Source organism: Bacillus rossius, chromosome 1 (assembly GCF_032445375.1).
Source record: "Bacillus rossius redtenbacheri isolate Brsri chromosome 1, Brsri_v3, whole genome shotgun sequence".
In the NCBI taxonomy this organism is placed as follows: Eukaryota; Metazoa; Arthropoda; class Insecta; order Phasmatodea; family Bacillidae; genus Bacillus; species Bacillus rossius.
In genome coordinates this window covers 21519432-21536943 of record NC_086330.1, presented here as the reverse complement: position 1 = coordinate 21536943, position 17512 = coordinate 21519432, and the positions used below count along the sequence as shown (strand labels likewise).

Genomic DNA, 17512 nt, shown 5'->3' with positions numbered 1-17512 from the left:
GTGGTCAATTAGGCATTTCGGCGTTGTGGTATTTCGGCGTTGTGGTGCGTCCCATTACAATACTTAACAGTACCAACTGTAAGCGTCGTAGAATGTTGGGTCAAAGCAGTACTCGAAACAGTATTAAATATGCGCATGCGCGAATACTGTTTATTTATTTGATTGTTTTTTTTCTAGCTTGCAGCGTGAAAGAATGGCTCATCCTCCAATTAGTACAGACTGAACCTGTAAACGTAATTTGGCAACAGGATGGAGACTTTCTCTTTGGAATCTCTTTGTACGAGAGTCAAAGTCCCTGACCGTTGGATTGGTCGTAATGGTCTGGACGACAGAGCTCTTCTTTTTTTTCGCTGGCTTCCATGTTTACCTGACGTAAAGCCATGCGATTTTTTTTCCTTTGTGGTTTTATAAAAGATCGTGTCTACTTTCCACCAGATTTTAGACACAGAATTTATGAGGATATTGAATCAATTACACCGGACGTGTTAACCAAAGTGTGGGAAGAATTGGGCTTTAATTCGGATGTGTGCCGTATAACTAAAGATGCACATATTGAACATTTGTAAAAAAAAAATGTAAGTTTACTTTCAATTCTATGTAAGATTCGTTGAAAATTGTCTGAATTAAAATGTTGTACTTTGAAACTGGAACATTATTTAATGTTCAGTTCCTTATTGCCTACCCATTTGAATTTTAACATTAAATATATTCAATAAACAGAAAGTAATTTACTGTGCTAGTGATGAAAAGCTGTATAAATACTTAAATTTAAAATTATTTTGAAAACATGTACGTATAAAAATGAGATACATTGTTTCCGGAAGCAGTCGTTTTGTTTAACATATACAATTGTATTTTAACTTAAAAAATTAAATTAAAGTAAGCAGTTGAATGTGTTTGTGATGCGAGTCTGTACTCTAACGAAGGAATATAAAATTTTGAAATTATGAATCATAAAACTTTGATATAAAACTGGATACGCAATAAGGAAAATTACTTTAAAACAAACAATCATTTTTATTTGCAGTTTTGGGAATGCTTGTTCAGTGAAATTGGTTTTAATTTGTCGTTTTAATGTCCAGTCACATAAAATTATGAAGTGAAACTTCTTAAGAGCAGGTAAGTTTTGTGAAGGCGATAAATCACCAGGCCGTTACGGAAATTGCAACGCTAAGGAGTGGAGCCCTCGATAGAGAAGAGAAGGAAGACACATTGTGGGCGAGCGTCATTAAGACGCTACAGATTCGCTAGAAACACAAAGTGCTAATTATTCAAATTCTATTCATTTAGATTGTGAAATTTTGTTTAGCTATTTCTTTAAATGGCGTATATTTTTTAGCATGTTAACGTTATCATAATAAAATTGGTTTCTTCTTTCAAATTAATTATTTTGCCACTGAAATTTATATTTAAAGTGTAAAGTTTCACGAAGAAAGTATTTGGGAAGATGTTTATAAAATTTCTACACATATAAAAATCTGAATTTTACGATAAATTCCTGTGAAATGTATGCCTTTCAGTAGTTCAGTAACAAACAGGCCTAAATCACAATAGGTCATATGTACATGAGAGTAAATAAACTGCTTTATTCTTCCAAATAATGCTGTTTTTTCCCACCATTATTCCATTCCGTGTAGCCGACAATAAGAAACTTATGTTTAATTTATTCTTCTATATGGGGGACGCTTCCCAACGACAACGTTTAGGTACATAACTTAGTGACTGGACACACGCTAGTCTGGCTCAGATAAGCTTTGTACTTAAGCACTAGTAGCTCTAGCTGAATGTTTAGAAATGTTTTTCAGTAAGTGAGAAGTTATGGTTCAAAAGAAAATTAAATTTTCGACATAATCAACATTTAAAAAAAATGGGAAAATTGAGATATAAGCTCGTTTGACTCAGAGGTACAGATATAAAACGACTGTTTTTATAAAAAGTTATGTATATTTATTTTAGTTCTTTCGTATAACAAACAAACAAAATTGGTTGCCACTTGTGTTTAGACACTCAGTTTGTGTACAATGAAAAATAATATGAGGCTATGACAGCATATGATTGACTAAAACATGTTTATCGTTAAACTACATATGTTTCTCTGTGTGTAGTTATTTAACGAGTCATTTACATTTATTTTGCTGCAGGATAGTCGCGAAATAGTAATAAATTATACTAAATGTCCATTAAAGACATTAATATCGAAACAAGATTATTTGCTCGCCGTGGAAATGAAATAACCGCATGCATGTTTTGTAGCTTTTAACCCAGTGAATAATTAAGTGGTTATCCACGCTTTGAAATTATCAATCTATTTTTCACTTTAAATTAATTTGGAGACTGCATTAAAATTTAATTTATTGCTACCAAAAAAATAAACTGGTCTTGTGCGGTTAAATCTCTTGAAGATGAGTTTCAAAACATTTATTTGAATAGAAACTTATTTTAATGATAAACATCCGATTGAAAAAAAAATCTTTGAAATAAAAATATTTAATAATATCATGTAAAAACTAACCAACTTATCTTTTTTTTACCATAAATTTTTTTCCAGCTCAATTATTAGAGTAAGTTTCAATATAAGTGCGGAATCATGTAAACAATATGATATTCTTTAGATAATAAAGAAAATTTTACACAATCAAATTTTACGTTTGTATTTATTATTCACGGGGATATTAAGTGAAACTAAAACCATTCCTGCATGAACACATTCATTTAAACAGCACAGGAGACACACGCAAAAAAACACAAAACCATATTAACATACACACATAGCCTACAGGAAGGTGACCTCACTCGTATTTTGTTCCTTCGGTAAATGTAGGCTAAAAAGAAGTGGCACCTATGGAACAAGAGAGAGACTTTAATCATACTTTATTTTTGCTTAAATAATCTGTGACATAACCTGATTAATAATCTCGAAATGCTTGCATATTAAATATTTTTCCAGCCAATGATAATTCAGACAAAACATACATACGGAAAAATTTAAAAAAAAATATATTTTTTTTCGGAACAGTCAAGACTGCGCCGCGAAGTTTAGGATGAGGTGATCGAATGGGATATATAGGCCTACTTAAAAAATCATGGTATTGACCAGAGAGCGAAAAAAGACATATATATATATATTTGGTTCGTATTTCCCCCCCCCCCCTCCTGGTTTGTTTTGCGTCCGCCTGTGAGAGCCAATCAGCGGACGGGACTTCAGCCACGCCGACGCGGTGATTTGCGGCGGCGCCCGCGCGGTTTCCGCGACTACGTGATCGCCGGGGGGGGGGGGGGGGAAGTTTGGGGCGCTGGATCTAATGGGGATCGTACCCGATGGCCCATCCGAGCAAAACTTGCACCACGCATCGTTGACCCACCCCTTCCTTACCACGCCTCTTACTTCCTTCACCACTGGTCCCCCTCCGCTGAGAAGCTGATTGCAGCCGGGTGGGTGACGAAAACTTGGTCGCCCCCCTCCAGGGCGCATGCGTCCCTGCTTATACGAAACCCATATGCGGCTACAATCCCAATGCAGACCTAGTGTCAAAATGTTAAAGGATTAAATTTAAAAAATTAAATATTTTTACATATATATGTTTTAGTACTTATCTAAAAACGTTTAAAGACATATCAACTTCTATCATAAGATAGAACAATTGTATATTTTATTGACTTGGATGAAGGCTAAAACTGAAATTCTTCATATTCCAATATAATAGCTTTCAGAAAACATAAACTAAAAAAAAAAAATATTTGTCTGTAAAGTCGGTTTACGGACGATAGTTTAACGTGACAACGTCATGACAAAACATTGATGAAATGATTGCATACTTTTATAAATAAAATTGAATCATTTTTATTTTAATAATAAAAGAATAAATACTTGAAATTATACAAGTAATCAGATTTTTAAAACGCAGGAATAATTAACCTTTATTGCCGAAATTGTTGTTGTAATAAGCAAGAAAACCACATTAACTTTTCACTTCACTTTATAAACAGTCGACGAAATAGTTCTGGTGTAGATAGATGACTTGTAATTAATTTTAAAAACTGGCGTTTAGCTATAAATTTTAAATATAATACTATGAACAAGTTTTCATATAAATAAATTGTAATCAAATATCTATCATCAATTATATGAATCACCATAATTTTTTAGTCAATTGTAACATAACCTATTATTACTGCACTCGCCGACAGCGTAACGGAACACAGCGTAATGGAACAATGAGCGTAACTGGACACAGCGTAACGGAACAATGTGCGTAACGGAACAATGTGCGTAACGGAACAATGTGCGTAACGGAACAATGTGCGTAACGGAACAATTTGCGTAATGGAACAATGTGCGTAACGGGACACTTTTTCGTGCGTGCAACCGGCGTTCATCGATTTATTAGACGTTGTCACGTCAAAAATATTTTCTGATACTTATACAGCCTCAAGTGGGGACTCCACCCTACCCTGCACAGCGTGGATTGTATTATAGAACAGTCTGCTTTGTGCCTGCTGACGGGAACAGATCGTAGTTTCCGGAACTTCGCAACTGCTTTGTCTTGGTAAGCCTTCTGTGTTCCTCTCTGCTGTCATCGTTGTGTTTGCAGAATACCTGTTTTTTTTTCTTCGTCGCTGGGTTTGCATGTGCGTAACTGCATTGTCGGTGTTTAGTTTAGATCGTTTATTTTTAACGTAGAGTTCCTCTGTCTGTCACTATGATCTCTGAAGTTATTATATGTCTGTATTTACTGAGGTTTTTTCCCGCAAAATTCTTGTCGGTGTCAGTCCGCTATATTCATCAGTGTTGTGGTATTGTTCTGATGTATTCCTTTCACGGAATTCTCTGTGCTTTCTTTGCATTTAAAATTTTGTCTTGTTTTCTGTGTGTTTGTGTCTTCATCTTTCTATTTCAAACTAGCAGTGGAGTATGTTCAAAATAATAATGTTCGCAGGGTTTCACGGTCATTGTCTGAAATATCTTGGCTTTTGGGTTGTAGCCGCGTCCTTGGCGAATAATTCACCGATGTTTCGGTCGACTTTGCAGTCGCCATCATCAGGGTAGGTAACTGCACTCTGATGATGGCGAATGCAATGTCGACCGAAACATTGGTGAATTATTCGCCAAGGACGCGGCTACAACCCTGAAGCCAAGCTAAGTATGTCCAAAATAATGAGTTAAATTAATTTTCCCCATTGCAAGAATAATTCAAAGAACGTAAACACACAAATAAACTTGTAGGTGTATGAACATCCTTAAAAGTATCATATGAGAAATTTAAAATGGGTGATAATGTGCAACCTATATCTGCCAAGCACAATAAATTAAAGGGTTTGTTTTTTTCAGTTTTTGCATCTTTTTTCCTACTCAATAGATTAAACATCAAAGACATAGCAGTTATATACTGTATACATGATTCGTTAATAGGAATGCGATATTAAATCTCCAAAACGCATTTTAAACGGATTGATTTGTAGAATCAAATATTCACAACCTAATTTCGGAAATAACTTTGTCGTAATAAATGTCAACCACAATAATATTAAATTCTCTAAATGTTTTATTATCAAATTTATATTAATGAACTATCAGTGTTCGTATCTATCTATATAGTTATGAGATCTGAAAAAAAAACTATTTGTCGATACTGAAGCTTCAGAAGCATCCTCAATAACAGTTTTAAAGTAATGATTAAAAAAACAATTTTAAAGTTTTTTTTAACAATTTATAAAAATTTAGTGCATGTGTTTAATTGTGCGCAAGGGCTTCGTAGTCATATTTAGACGCTTGGCCTTGTAAATTGATTATTAGCAAACTCTATCCCTTGTATAAGTTTTAAAAAAATGTAATAAAACTTACTTTCTTAATACGTTACTTCAAATATTGCCAAAATTAAGTTGATTTCTCCTGGAAAACGTTTAGAATTCCTCCAAAATGATTTTCAATCAGTCATATTCAAATTTAAATGATTTACTCTAGGTTCCAAACTTTTACATTTAGAACTAATGTTCTGATAAGCCCTTAGTCAGCAGCGTTTAAAGTCACATTTTGAACTTGTCCAAGAGTGTTACTTTTGTACACCTTTGAACATCGCAAAGTTATTCTCGGAATATTTTAAAGGGATTGTAAAGAACATCTAGCAATCGTAAGTCTGAAACGTCCACGCAAATATTAGCAATAACTTAAAAAGTGATCTGCAGTTATTACATAGCTTGTAAGGTTTCCAATAGTATTAGACTCGTAATTTTCTCTCCTCTTATGGCAAACTTATGCATCTAAAATGTTTCCAGTCTTTTTCTGGCTCCTTTAGTTCCTAAGAAGGTTTTGGTCCCACCCACCCTCACCCCTTCCCACCAAGGCCACCAATCCCCTTCCCACACGACGGTCCAGACTTCAAGCGGTTCGGAGCACACAATAACATTTGAGGTTTCGTTGTCTTAAAACTGTAATTTTTTTTCCTCGTTTTTGACGTGACAACGTCTAATAAATCGATGAACGCCGGCTGCACGCACGAAAAAGGATGACTCATTGTCCCGTTACGCACATTGTCCCGTTACGCTCATTTTACGCTTACGCCGCATCTATCTCTCTTCCACTCGATTGGAACAACCATAGATTTGACTTTTTCGAGGCACATTAAACTTGAAACACTCCCGTTCGTTTCCTATTTTTCCTATCATCGTCCTATCCTTAACAGCATAACACAGATTGAAAGAAGTTAAATAGCAAACATGTATAAAAGTTATAGTTAAAACAATATCTTCGTTTAAGTAATAAACATATTTGAATAATGAGTGCAAATAAAAGTAAATGTATCAATTAAATTGTAGATTTCATTTCACTCCTTCTTTGTATCCATACAAAATAGTGATAATTCAATAAAATTGATTCAATTTTATTCATAAAAGTATGCAATCATTTGATCAATGTTTTGTTATGACGTTGTTACATTAAACTATCATCCGTAAACTGACTTTATAGACAACCAATTTTTAAACTGTACTTTTAACAAGAGGAAAATGATGGCAAAATTATGTTTTGTCAGTATAACTTTTAAACAAGTCCTCCTGGTCATTCGGAGACGAGAGTTGTGACGGCGACAGCAGTTTCGCCCCGAAACGTAACCCGTCAACGTAACCCTAGACCGACAACGTACGGGAAACGGGGGGAAAAAAACGCCTCGGCAGTGACACGCATCACATCATTCACATAAAGCGTTCACATTTTCGATCCGCAATTTATTTAAAAGGATTTTTTTTCCTCTAGCACGTTAATCCTTAGAAGTTTTACGGGCCCGCTTCGTCAGGGGTGTATCCGTGTCAGTGAGGCGGGATGATAAGTGCGACGCTCGCTGGTGTTTCTAGCGCGGTGTCGCCTCTAAGCGCAAGGCTCTGAACTGGCGCGCAGTCTTCTCGTCGTGCATGGGAACAACTTTGAAATTTGAGTGGTAACCATAACGTTATGTAAGATAAGCTAAAGGTGAAATACGCCCCAAATTATTTCCAATACACGAGTTTTATCCCTTTTCACTCTCCAAAAAACACATTCTAAAAACTAATTACGAATACTGATCTACTCACCCGCCCTCAGCACATTCTTAAAATAACTTTTAAATTGTGTTGTTTCTTCCGAAGCTCTGCACACCGTACGTATGCCCTGATTGGTGGGTTAATTTACCCGCTTAGCTTGTGTACTTCCTACTATATCCCAGGGATACTTTATATCTGCGGAGGACATTGTGACTGTAGGTAGAGTTGCTACCCGTGGTTATATTGAATCATAACCCGTGAGCTTGTTCGGGTGAAAGGTAGATATATGTTCTGTGCTACAGGGGAAAATTATCTCATCTCCTTCGATACCAAAGGAAAGTGCCGTCTCACTCAAAGCGTCTCATAAAAAAATCCTGTTTAATCCGCTCAAACCTGCCTTTTTACAAACGACAAAATATAGTAATCAAACTTTGTGACGGTAAAAATGATATGGAATAAAATTGATTACTGTTTTAATTGCCTTCAGAATTAGTTTATCTTAACCTTATAATTATGTTTAGCTAAACCTTCAGTTAACTCTAAAGTTAGTAAATATGTAAGAAAATACTATTAAAGTACGGAATTTAGTGTAGTTTTAATATAAATATACTTTTTTTACTGAGTTTACTACTCTAATTCTCTACAAAAATATTAATACAGGTTGTTTAGAAGTGTTTCGTGAAGTTATTTTTCGTGTAAATTGAGATAGGGTTTATATCTGCCACATATAGCCTAGCTTATAAATAAAAACGAGTATTTTGTCAAATATAAAACTATTGAAATTAAAATACTAATACAAGTTTTTACTATTCAGTTTTATTCATTTTCATAACAAACTATAAAAAAATACTTTTCTGAAAAAAAATACACGGAAAATCCTTGGAAACCAAATTAAATCGTAAGAAGTTCTGCCTTACAGTTTTACCAGTGATGTCGTTGGCAAATGACTTTCCAAAAAATATGTTATCGTACCATAATTTTTTTGAGTGATAGTTTTCCTCCATCAAAATAATATAAGTTCTTATTGCATACAATATTTTTGTTGTAATCCTATGTCATGAGAATCAGATGAAATTTTACCGTGTTATATGGCCTAGTGTGCAGAAATTATCATATATTTTGATAACGGTACCGAACACGCACAGTTTCAGCGTACAACGTAAGTAAAGACGTTTCAGCGGCAATGATATAGTGCATGAGACACAGACGATGTTTCATGCATGCAGTGGTATGGCAATAATTAACACTCGGCGTACTACTCCCGACAGCCACAACTAAATGCTGACTTCACACGTGTGTTTCATAGCTGCAGTTTTATTCGTAGAAAGAAGACAGTATTTGCCTGAGAGCTTGTTAAATGTACAAATGAAGTATCGAGACACACTAAGTACTATGTGTATAAGTTACTGTTTGAACTATGCCTAGATGTGCTCCTTTACTTAATATAAAATATACTGAAGTAAGTCAAGCAGTCATATGATTCCTAATTATAATTGTTATTACCAAGAAACTGTATTTAGTTTACTAGAATTAAAATATTTTTAATCACGTTTAGAAATGTTCAGTACAAAAAATAATAATAATTCCAAGTTTACTTCTTAAAGCTATAAAGCTAACAGCGAACGACATGTCTGTGTTAGCCAAGTTCCAATGTAACATGTTAAATTCCACAGAAAATATTTTTGGAAGTTAAAGTAGATGATTAATCAAATTTCGGAAACATTACATGTAATTTTTAACCCGGTGACTATGGTTTTTTATATTTATTTTAAGAAGCTTACTTGCTTTCGTACCAATAAACTATTATTGACTGGATGACCCAATTTATCAAGACTGAAAAAATTTCAACTATGCAGAAATCTGTACTCACACATAAAGAAGGACATTTTGAGTTTGTAAACGTGGAAAATGTTTTCAATAAGAGGTTCGGTAAAAGTGTCTACATAAAAAAACTTTTAAATCATTTAAACATTTTTTCTCTTGTTTATAAAGAATATACTTATACTTCTACTTATACATAATGATTTTTTAACGCGTGATATAAACGTTTATGTATAATAAATTCAAGCAGATTACTTTTCCATTCATATTTAATTTCACTTCCATCAATTTGTACTGAAAACTCATTTTCAAAACACCTGTCAGACATTTTACAAAGAAAAATCATTGTTGAGAATTATCAGAACAAACGTCTCCTGAAATAAATCAACGATGGCTTCAAGCGGTGAAGTATGAAGTATTGAGCGTTTGATTAGGCTCGAGATTTCACGTCCACAGTAAGTGATTACTGCCCTGAAGATGGCGACTCCAATGCCGACCGAAATGTCGGTGAAATCTTCGCCTTCGACGCGTCTGGAATATGGAAGCCGAGCAACTTAATTGTACTTTTTTTTTGACGTGATAACGTCTTATAAATTGACGAACGCCGGCTGCACGCACGAAAAAGCATGACTCATTGTCACGTTCCGCCTGAGCCGAGCGTGCAAGAACCGGCCGACAACCGTGGGAGAAAAATCTTCTATAATATCAAACAGGTTAAGGCGGGCTTTTGAACTAATCGTTCGTCATTATATTCTTAAAAAAAAAAATATTTAATTTCAATTTGCAAAAACGTGTAAATAATATTTGAAAATTAAAAAGTAATTATGCAATTTTTCATCAATGTTTTCTTATGACGTTATCACGTGAAATTATCGTCCGTAAACCGACTTTACAGACAACCCCCTTTTTTTCTTCCTCCTTAATTAATTCTCGCGGAGGGAGGGGTTAAAATCAATACTTTACAAAGAATGAAAGTATAATGTAATCATCGCTGACGCGACGGGGTGAAAGTTGAGAGCGGCCGCAGGGACGAGCAAGTTAGCTTCGTCGCCGCCCGCCGCGCCGCTGGGCGAGGAGTCATTAAGGCGCGCCGCGTGGCCACGTTTTAATATCGCGGCGCCGAAGGTGTTAAACGTCAGGGACGAGTTGCGTGCCGAGCGGAGGAGAGAGAGAGAGAGAGAGAGAGAGAGAGAGAGAGAGAGTTCTAGGAAGCGGGTTGGAGGAAGAGAGAGAAAAAAAAAAGCCACGGTGGTAATGGTCGGAGCGGGCAGAAGGGTTGGGTGCCTCTAAAACGTATCTCTGCTTGCATTGTGGCCTCGGAAAATCCCCGACCTTCCACCGAAAACCTCCCTTTCCCCTCCCGGCCGATCCAGATAAGATTTATCGCGCGGAGAGGCAAACAGGGTGTGCTAGCGCCTGGCTCACGTGCGGCGTTTATTACCTAAACAGGACGGTTGGGTGAGAGGGAGGGTGGAACTCTGGAAAGGGGGGTGGGGGATAGGCGATTTGCGGTCTGCGAAGGAGGTGGGGAGAGCTGAGGTTCTTTTTTTTTTTTAGAGGAGGGATAGCTTAAAGCGTGTTGGTTGCCGATGAAGAGGCGTGATTTAACACTCAGCGACAAGAGAGTTAGTGGTGTGGATGGAGCCAGGGGGGGGGGGGGGGTCGTGACCGTGGAGAGAAACAATAGAGGGCGGGTGAAGATAAGGTTGGGGGGGCGAGATCCCACGAGGATGGTCAGCCCCGCACGTTTATGCTTTAAGGTAGGCGCCGGAGACCTCTGGGGCTGTTATGTATCCGGTCCGCCTCGTTAGCCACGGTCCGTGGATGGTTGGAGGGGGGAAGGGGGGGGGGGGTAGGGCACCTCGAGATACTGCCCCCGTAGGCGGGTTCGCGGACGGAATTAAAAACGCTTCCGTTTAAAAACCGAGTGTCTATTTACGGCCGGCGAAATTAAACCCCCATCTTTTCTTCACCGCGCGTGTGCCCGCTTGCGGGGGAATTCGGGTTACGTACTGCGGCGGGGAATTGGACGTGCTGCCCCCCGGAGTTTATCTGCGAGGATGATTTCGAACCCTTTGCCAACACACGAAAATAAAATATAGGATTACTGCAGCTCCAAACACACACAAACAAAAAGGGGAAAAAAAAAAAAACTTCCTAGATTTTCCTGGATACAATAATTTTCAGTTTCAAATATTTTAGACCTATGCATTCACTTGGAAACATGAACTGTCCAAATAAAATGCATCATTTGCTTTTTTTCAACGAGTACCTTTTATGACTGTTATATTTAAAAAACTATATTAGTGTTACTTTAACCGTGTTAGTAATTTGTAACACTTAAAAAAAAAAAAAAAAAAAAAAAACTGTTTTATTTAAAAGTGTGTAATACGAATATTTTTAAAGGGTCATTTACTTATAAAGATACAAAAATTCACACAATATAACCTTTCAATTTAAAGAGAATCTGTAAACACCAGTCAGTTTGGAGTATTTTTTATTTTTTATTATCACCCAGTAATTTAATGATCCAGCAAGGGATAAAGACTTGTAAATAGTGCGATTAATTGTAATTCTCTCCGTAATCTTCAACGTGCTTTGAGAGAGCCTCCATGCCATTTCACTAGGTTGTGAGAATATTTGATATCGACACATAATTGTGGAGACTCACGCTAGATATAAAATTTTATCAAACATTCAGCTTAAAAAACTGCAATTAATTTTCATAACTGGTGGTACACTATCATTTTAACGAACAGGTAGTTTAGCAAAAACTATTTATATTAAATTAAAAATATATAACTTCCACGCTTTTTATGCTATGAAGTTCTGTCAAACCTAAAAAAAAAAAAAAAAAAAACTAATCATGGAGACTGTCAACAGAAGTGAAAACTTAAAACTTTGTTTTTAAATGTGTAATATGACATCATTTCTACGTCAAATGTACGTAATAAAATGATATTGGTATTATATCAGTACGATGTCCGCATGCTATCATTTATCCTTACATCATTTTTTAGTCACAACAGATGTCAGTGTTATGTAAAAATTACCAGTGATGTCAGACCTAGGTCATGTATTCAAGTGGTCAAATTAACTTCACTTACTGCTACTATAGCATGTCGGTGACGCGAACCTATAAGTTTTGCCCCTACCAAAAATCGTTCAACGCGGCTTATGAAGTTTTCACTTCAAAAGTTATCTAAATTTCAAGCTAAATATTTATGTAAATAAGTATTATTGGATAATTAAATATGTTTATAGCATTGTATGCGTCAACAAGGGAAAGAATTTGTCAAGCAAATAACGCTAGATAAACAACAAGCTTTTTGGTGTACAATAACAAGTGTCCCTGAAATAAGATTAAAATCACTTAAAATAAAAAAGCAACTTTATATGTAAGCAACACCAAAGTATGATCAATATTTCCGAAAGTTTTCTTACGATAGAAATAAAGCTATTTTTTTATCAAATATAAAGCCTTTTAATACACAAAAAATCTTTAAAATCATTATTAAGGTTAAGACTTGATATTACATGGATTATTAATTATTTATTTCATTATCTTTTATTATTATATTTATTTAATTTCAAGGGTTTTTCCTGCAAATCTAATACGATTGCTCTTTGGAATTGTTTGTTTCGTAACAAATTTTGTCACCAGATATTTACTGCAAATTATGTTCGTGATAATATTGATTCAAATTGCATGACTCTACCATCGCTAAGAAAATTGACAAAATTAGTGACGTAAGATAAAATGCAGGAGAGATATTGAGAATGGATTTTCAGGACTATCCCATCATATTAAATATGATCATAGAATGGCATAAACTATGTACATGACTACATAATACTGAGCCTTAATTCCTTTACTTTATTTAATTGGCCAATGTTTACCTTTTTAAAGAAAATAACGCTAATGCGCACAAGAAAGCGAGGGAGAAGAGCACGAAAACATAAATGGGTGCCTGGCCACTACGCGCGTTATAAGTGAAACTTCACAATTCAATAATCCACTCGCTCTATGAAACAAATTATCCAATAAAGGAGCGTGTAGTTTATCGCGAAATAGTCTGATCGCTCGTTCGACTGCAGTAAGGTATGCCCGCGCTAGCGATTGCTCCCTTGTGATTGGCGAGCCGTTTGCAAAATAAGCTATTTAATTGGCCTAGTTGGCTCGGCCATTCAGGACGTGTTATCTTCCGCACTGGACGGCTTTGATTGGTGTGCTGACAGTAAAGAAACCCACCCAACCATGAAACGCAGACGATAATAAAAAGGTTTTTAACACGCAGATGGACTGGAAATCTTTTCGCGAAAAGTGCATGGCCTTTTTCAATAATTCATTTAAACGAATAAACCTAAACAGTAAATAATGCGGACAGGAAGTTCACAATATTGTAAACCAAGATGGCGACGATAAACCTGCAAAGAGTCTTACGGCTGTCTGAATCGGTTGTCCCACCAACTCTCACCGCCGTCGATAGCCCCACTCGCTTTGCACTTGTCGTTACGCTCGGACAAGTCAGCGTACACACCCCAACAGTTGAAAAAGAATGTCTTGTTCAAAGAGACCTGCTATTCGTGTAGTCACCTGTGGTAAACAGTGGCCAGAAAAATTCATCTGGTTGCACGGCGGCTGTCAGGTGGCTGAGTAAAGTGTTTTGAGGGGTTCCAGCGTGATGTGGGAGATCTGGGTAGGCGCCAGCAGAGCTAACAAAGTCAAAGACAAAGTCAGCAAACTGTCTGGTTGCTGGGTGAAGCAGGGGGCTAAGATGATGATTATGCTGGGTTGCCCTAGCCTAGTCATAGCTGAAGCTCTAACACCTTCCTAATCAAAGGGGGCATTATCCCTTGACATCTTCGTCTCAATATTACTTGTTATGGAATGTTAAAAATTGATCTGCAAGCCGACTCCCGATCTAACCTAAAGAGCTCATATTGGGAGGACATGATTTTCAAAAGATCTATGAACTGCGCTCTCCTGGGCTCAGTACCTACTTCCTTAAGGACAGAATCTGAGTTTACTCCGTATGGTGGATCTTTTACATGGCAGGTGTGAGCTTTAACACCCCTCCTTACCATGGGTCGCACGGGACCTGGAATATTTACGTTATTCAGACGCGACACAGTTCTGAAGGCCAACGGCTGCGCACAGAGGTTGAGGAACCCATCCCAACATGCTACGCCACCGGAGAACCTCCAGCCGCCGAATACCCCAGGACACCAACAGTGCAAGCCCCCCACTATGGGCCTGGTGAGTACCGTCACGGCCCATACCTCTCACATCACTGGGACCCCTCGGTCACCCAGATGCTCGTGATCCAGCCGAGGATACCCACCTCTACTAGCTTTATCGGGAGGACAGGTGGAGGGTTCTGACCATAGGTTGAAACACAGATGTATGTCACAGCAAAGTGGGGGCGGACTTGCCCCGCTGAGGTTTCCTCAAAGAGCCCAGACCACGTGGTGTAGATCACGCACTTGGTCTGTGGTAACTCGGAGCTTTACGAGCAAGCCCCGGGATCCCCCAGTCATCTGAAACGGGTGGACGCGTGAGCTCCGGTACTAGCCTGGATAGCTAACAGAGGCTGGACAGGTACCTCAGTTGGATCACGTATACTCTCTGGGTGTTCCGAGATGTGAGAGGTTCTGGATGGGCGCCTCTACTGCCTGCGGGAAGGGCATAGCAAGCAGGGAAGCCATTGGTTGCTGATTGGCCTAGGTTTTTGGTGGTGCCGATGATGGGATGTGGATAGCGTTAGCAGCCTCTCGACATAGCTCTTCACCGACGCCTCCAGGCCGCGATGAAACGGCCATCCGATTCCCTCGCCACTTCCCGTCGGACTCTGCCCCGCATGGGGAGTACCTATATGCCGGCCCGCAAGGGCTTTAATTGCTTGTATGTCACACGAAACCTCTACGAATAAGCAAACACGTAGAGAATAAGCAAAAAATCACCCGATGCAGAATGTTTAATGCACAGATATCACTCCGTTAAAGGTTATTCATCTTGAATTTACAAAGAACGCTGGTTAAAAATTATCCCGATATCTTCGTTAATTTACAGCTATCTTCGTGAATTTTCTGACAGAGAAGTTCACGTATTTTGAACGCAAGTCCAAAAGAATATTCTTGGTATAGTAACAAAACATTCAAAACTATATAAAACATAAAGCAAACAAAAAAGAAAGTATGTTTAAGTAGTTTACAGTAAGAACAATCTCGTTTTTTTTCCAAGTTTGTATTCACCTTTGATGAGATAGAAACATTTAACTCGGAAGTCAAAATACGGCGTAGTTTCCACGAAGATTCAGTTATTTGAAATCACGAAAAACTCTTTCTTTATTTGAGTTAAATTCTTCGTTGGATAGTCCTTAAATTTACTGTAATTTCTAGCAGCGTATATATGATACCGTACTGGAAATTAGTCAGAAAAATAGCAAAGCAAATATTTGTTGACTAAGGTAGTTTTAATATATTTATTAACTTTCCTTGTTGCAACTGTCTCGTCGCTGACTGTGCTGCAGCCTTCCTCGGAATTCTCTGAGCCGACTATGCATTTCACTTATTACATCAGTTGATTTTGCCCTGTTTCTCTGGGATCTTGCGTAGTCATCCTTCTCTTTCTCTTTCGTTTTTCAGGTTCTTAATGACGTGGAATATAACCATAAATGGCGTATTTCCACAATTTCAATTTTAATCTGTCATCATTGCTGCAAGAAACATTCAAAGATCGAATAGAAACGAGAAGTTGACCAAAAAAAAAGGGGTGAGGCTGTGTCATAGACCCGGCCGTGTGTTGTATGTGAATACGTGTAGGAACCAGGTAATATTATCTATAAAAAATATAAAATATGCAGTTTTTTTATTTTAACACCATATATATTTACTGTAAATATTTAACACTAATCTTTTATACATCCAATCGATAGATTTTGAAGAGAGCTGACGGTTGACACTCAAACGAACGCCGTACCTTCTCGGCGTCAAATGTTATACTAAATTGAAATCTCGAAAACGCAGCAAAATGACCTCAAAATGGCGGCGCTTCCCCCTCCACCGCGCGTGATGCGCCACAGTCGTCACTTAGAGTAACGAATTCTTTGAACCTTTAGCTATCCACTAGTGTAATTAAATTTTGGATGGAGATGATAGATATGTAGCTGCAACACCAAACTGTATCTCCCAATTTTGTTATCATTCGTTTTTGACGTGATAACGTCTTATAAATCGATGAACGCCGGCTGCACGCACGAAAAATTGTCATGTTCCGCCTGAGCCGAGCGTGCAATAACCTGCCAACCACTGTGCGAGAAAAAATTCTATAATATCAAACCGGTTAAGGCGGGCTTTGTAACTAATTGTTCGTGATTATATTAAATCAAATTATTTAAATTAAATTTGCAAAAAATTTGTAAAAAAAAATATTTGAAAATTAAAAAAGTATGCAAAATTTCATCAATGTTTTCTTATGACATTATCACGTAAAATTATCGTCCGTAAACCGACTTTACAGAAAACCCCCTTTTTTTTAATTGCCTCCCACTATGGAAGCAATTTTAAAGACGTACTATAGAGACCTGCAAAATTCGCGGATTCATTCGGTGATAGGCTAGAATTCAAACACATATACCTCTTAGATAATTTTGCTATTGGCTTACTGTTCATATGGACGAATCTGAACCAGTTATAAACCCTCAACCAAAGAAGGATCGAATCACAGACAAACCAGCTGAGACGACTTACACGACGGCAGCCAATAAACTTGCGTTATTTGCCCGAGTGTACAGGGGTATGTGCAGTCTATCCTGAAGGCCATCGAAACCGCGAAATTTGTAGGTCTCTGCGGTATTAACGTCAAAAATGGGGGGGGGGGGTGGGAGGGAACAAGGAAAGGTGAATTAAAACCAATTTCATTCGTCATGGAGTATAGTTTTGGGTGTGGGCGTGTTGGCTCGGGGAATTCCCGGCGCCCGGGGCTGTTAGCTGCACGCGCGTGAAATCTGCGCCGCGGGTCGCATAACGATCATGACGTTACGTGCGGCCGTAAAATTAGTGTTGGGGGGGAAGAGGGGTATGTATGGGTGTGCCACGCGTATTAAGGTCGTGGGAATATTAACGTGTTCTTCGAGCTGCGAGGTTGCGCGCGAATACGTGCCACGTATAACGTACT

At 37.7% G+C, this 17512-nt stretch overlaps 1 protein-coding gene across 1 annotated transcript in view; it reads right to left on the bottom strand.

Moving 5' to 3' along the window:
- LOC134528645 (transmembrane and immunoglobulin domain-containing protein 1-like) overlaps window positions 1-7720 on the bottom strand; it is a 39003-nt gene extending 31283 nt beyond the window's left edge. The window contains exon 1 of the mRNA XM_063362443.1: window positions 7661-7720. Within this exon, the coding sequence (XP_063218513.1) occupies window positions 7661-7720 (60 nt within the window). The remainder of the gene's footprint in view (window positions 1-7660) is intronic.
- Window positions 7721-17512: the final 9792 nt, after the last annotated feature.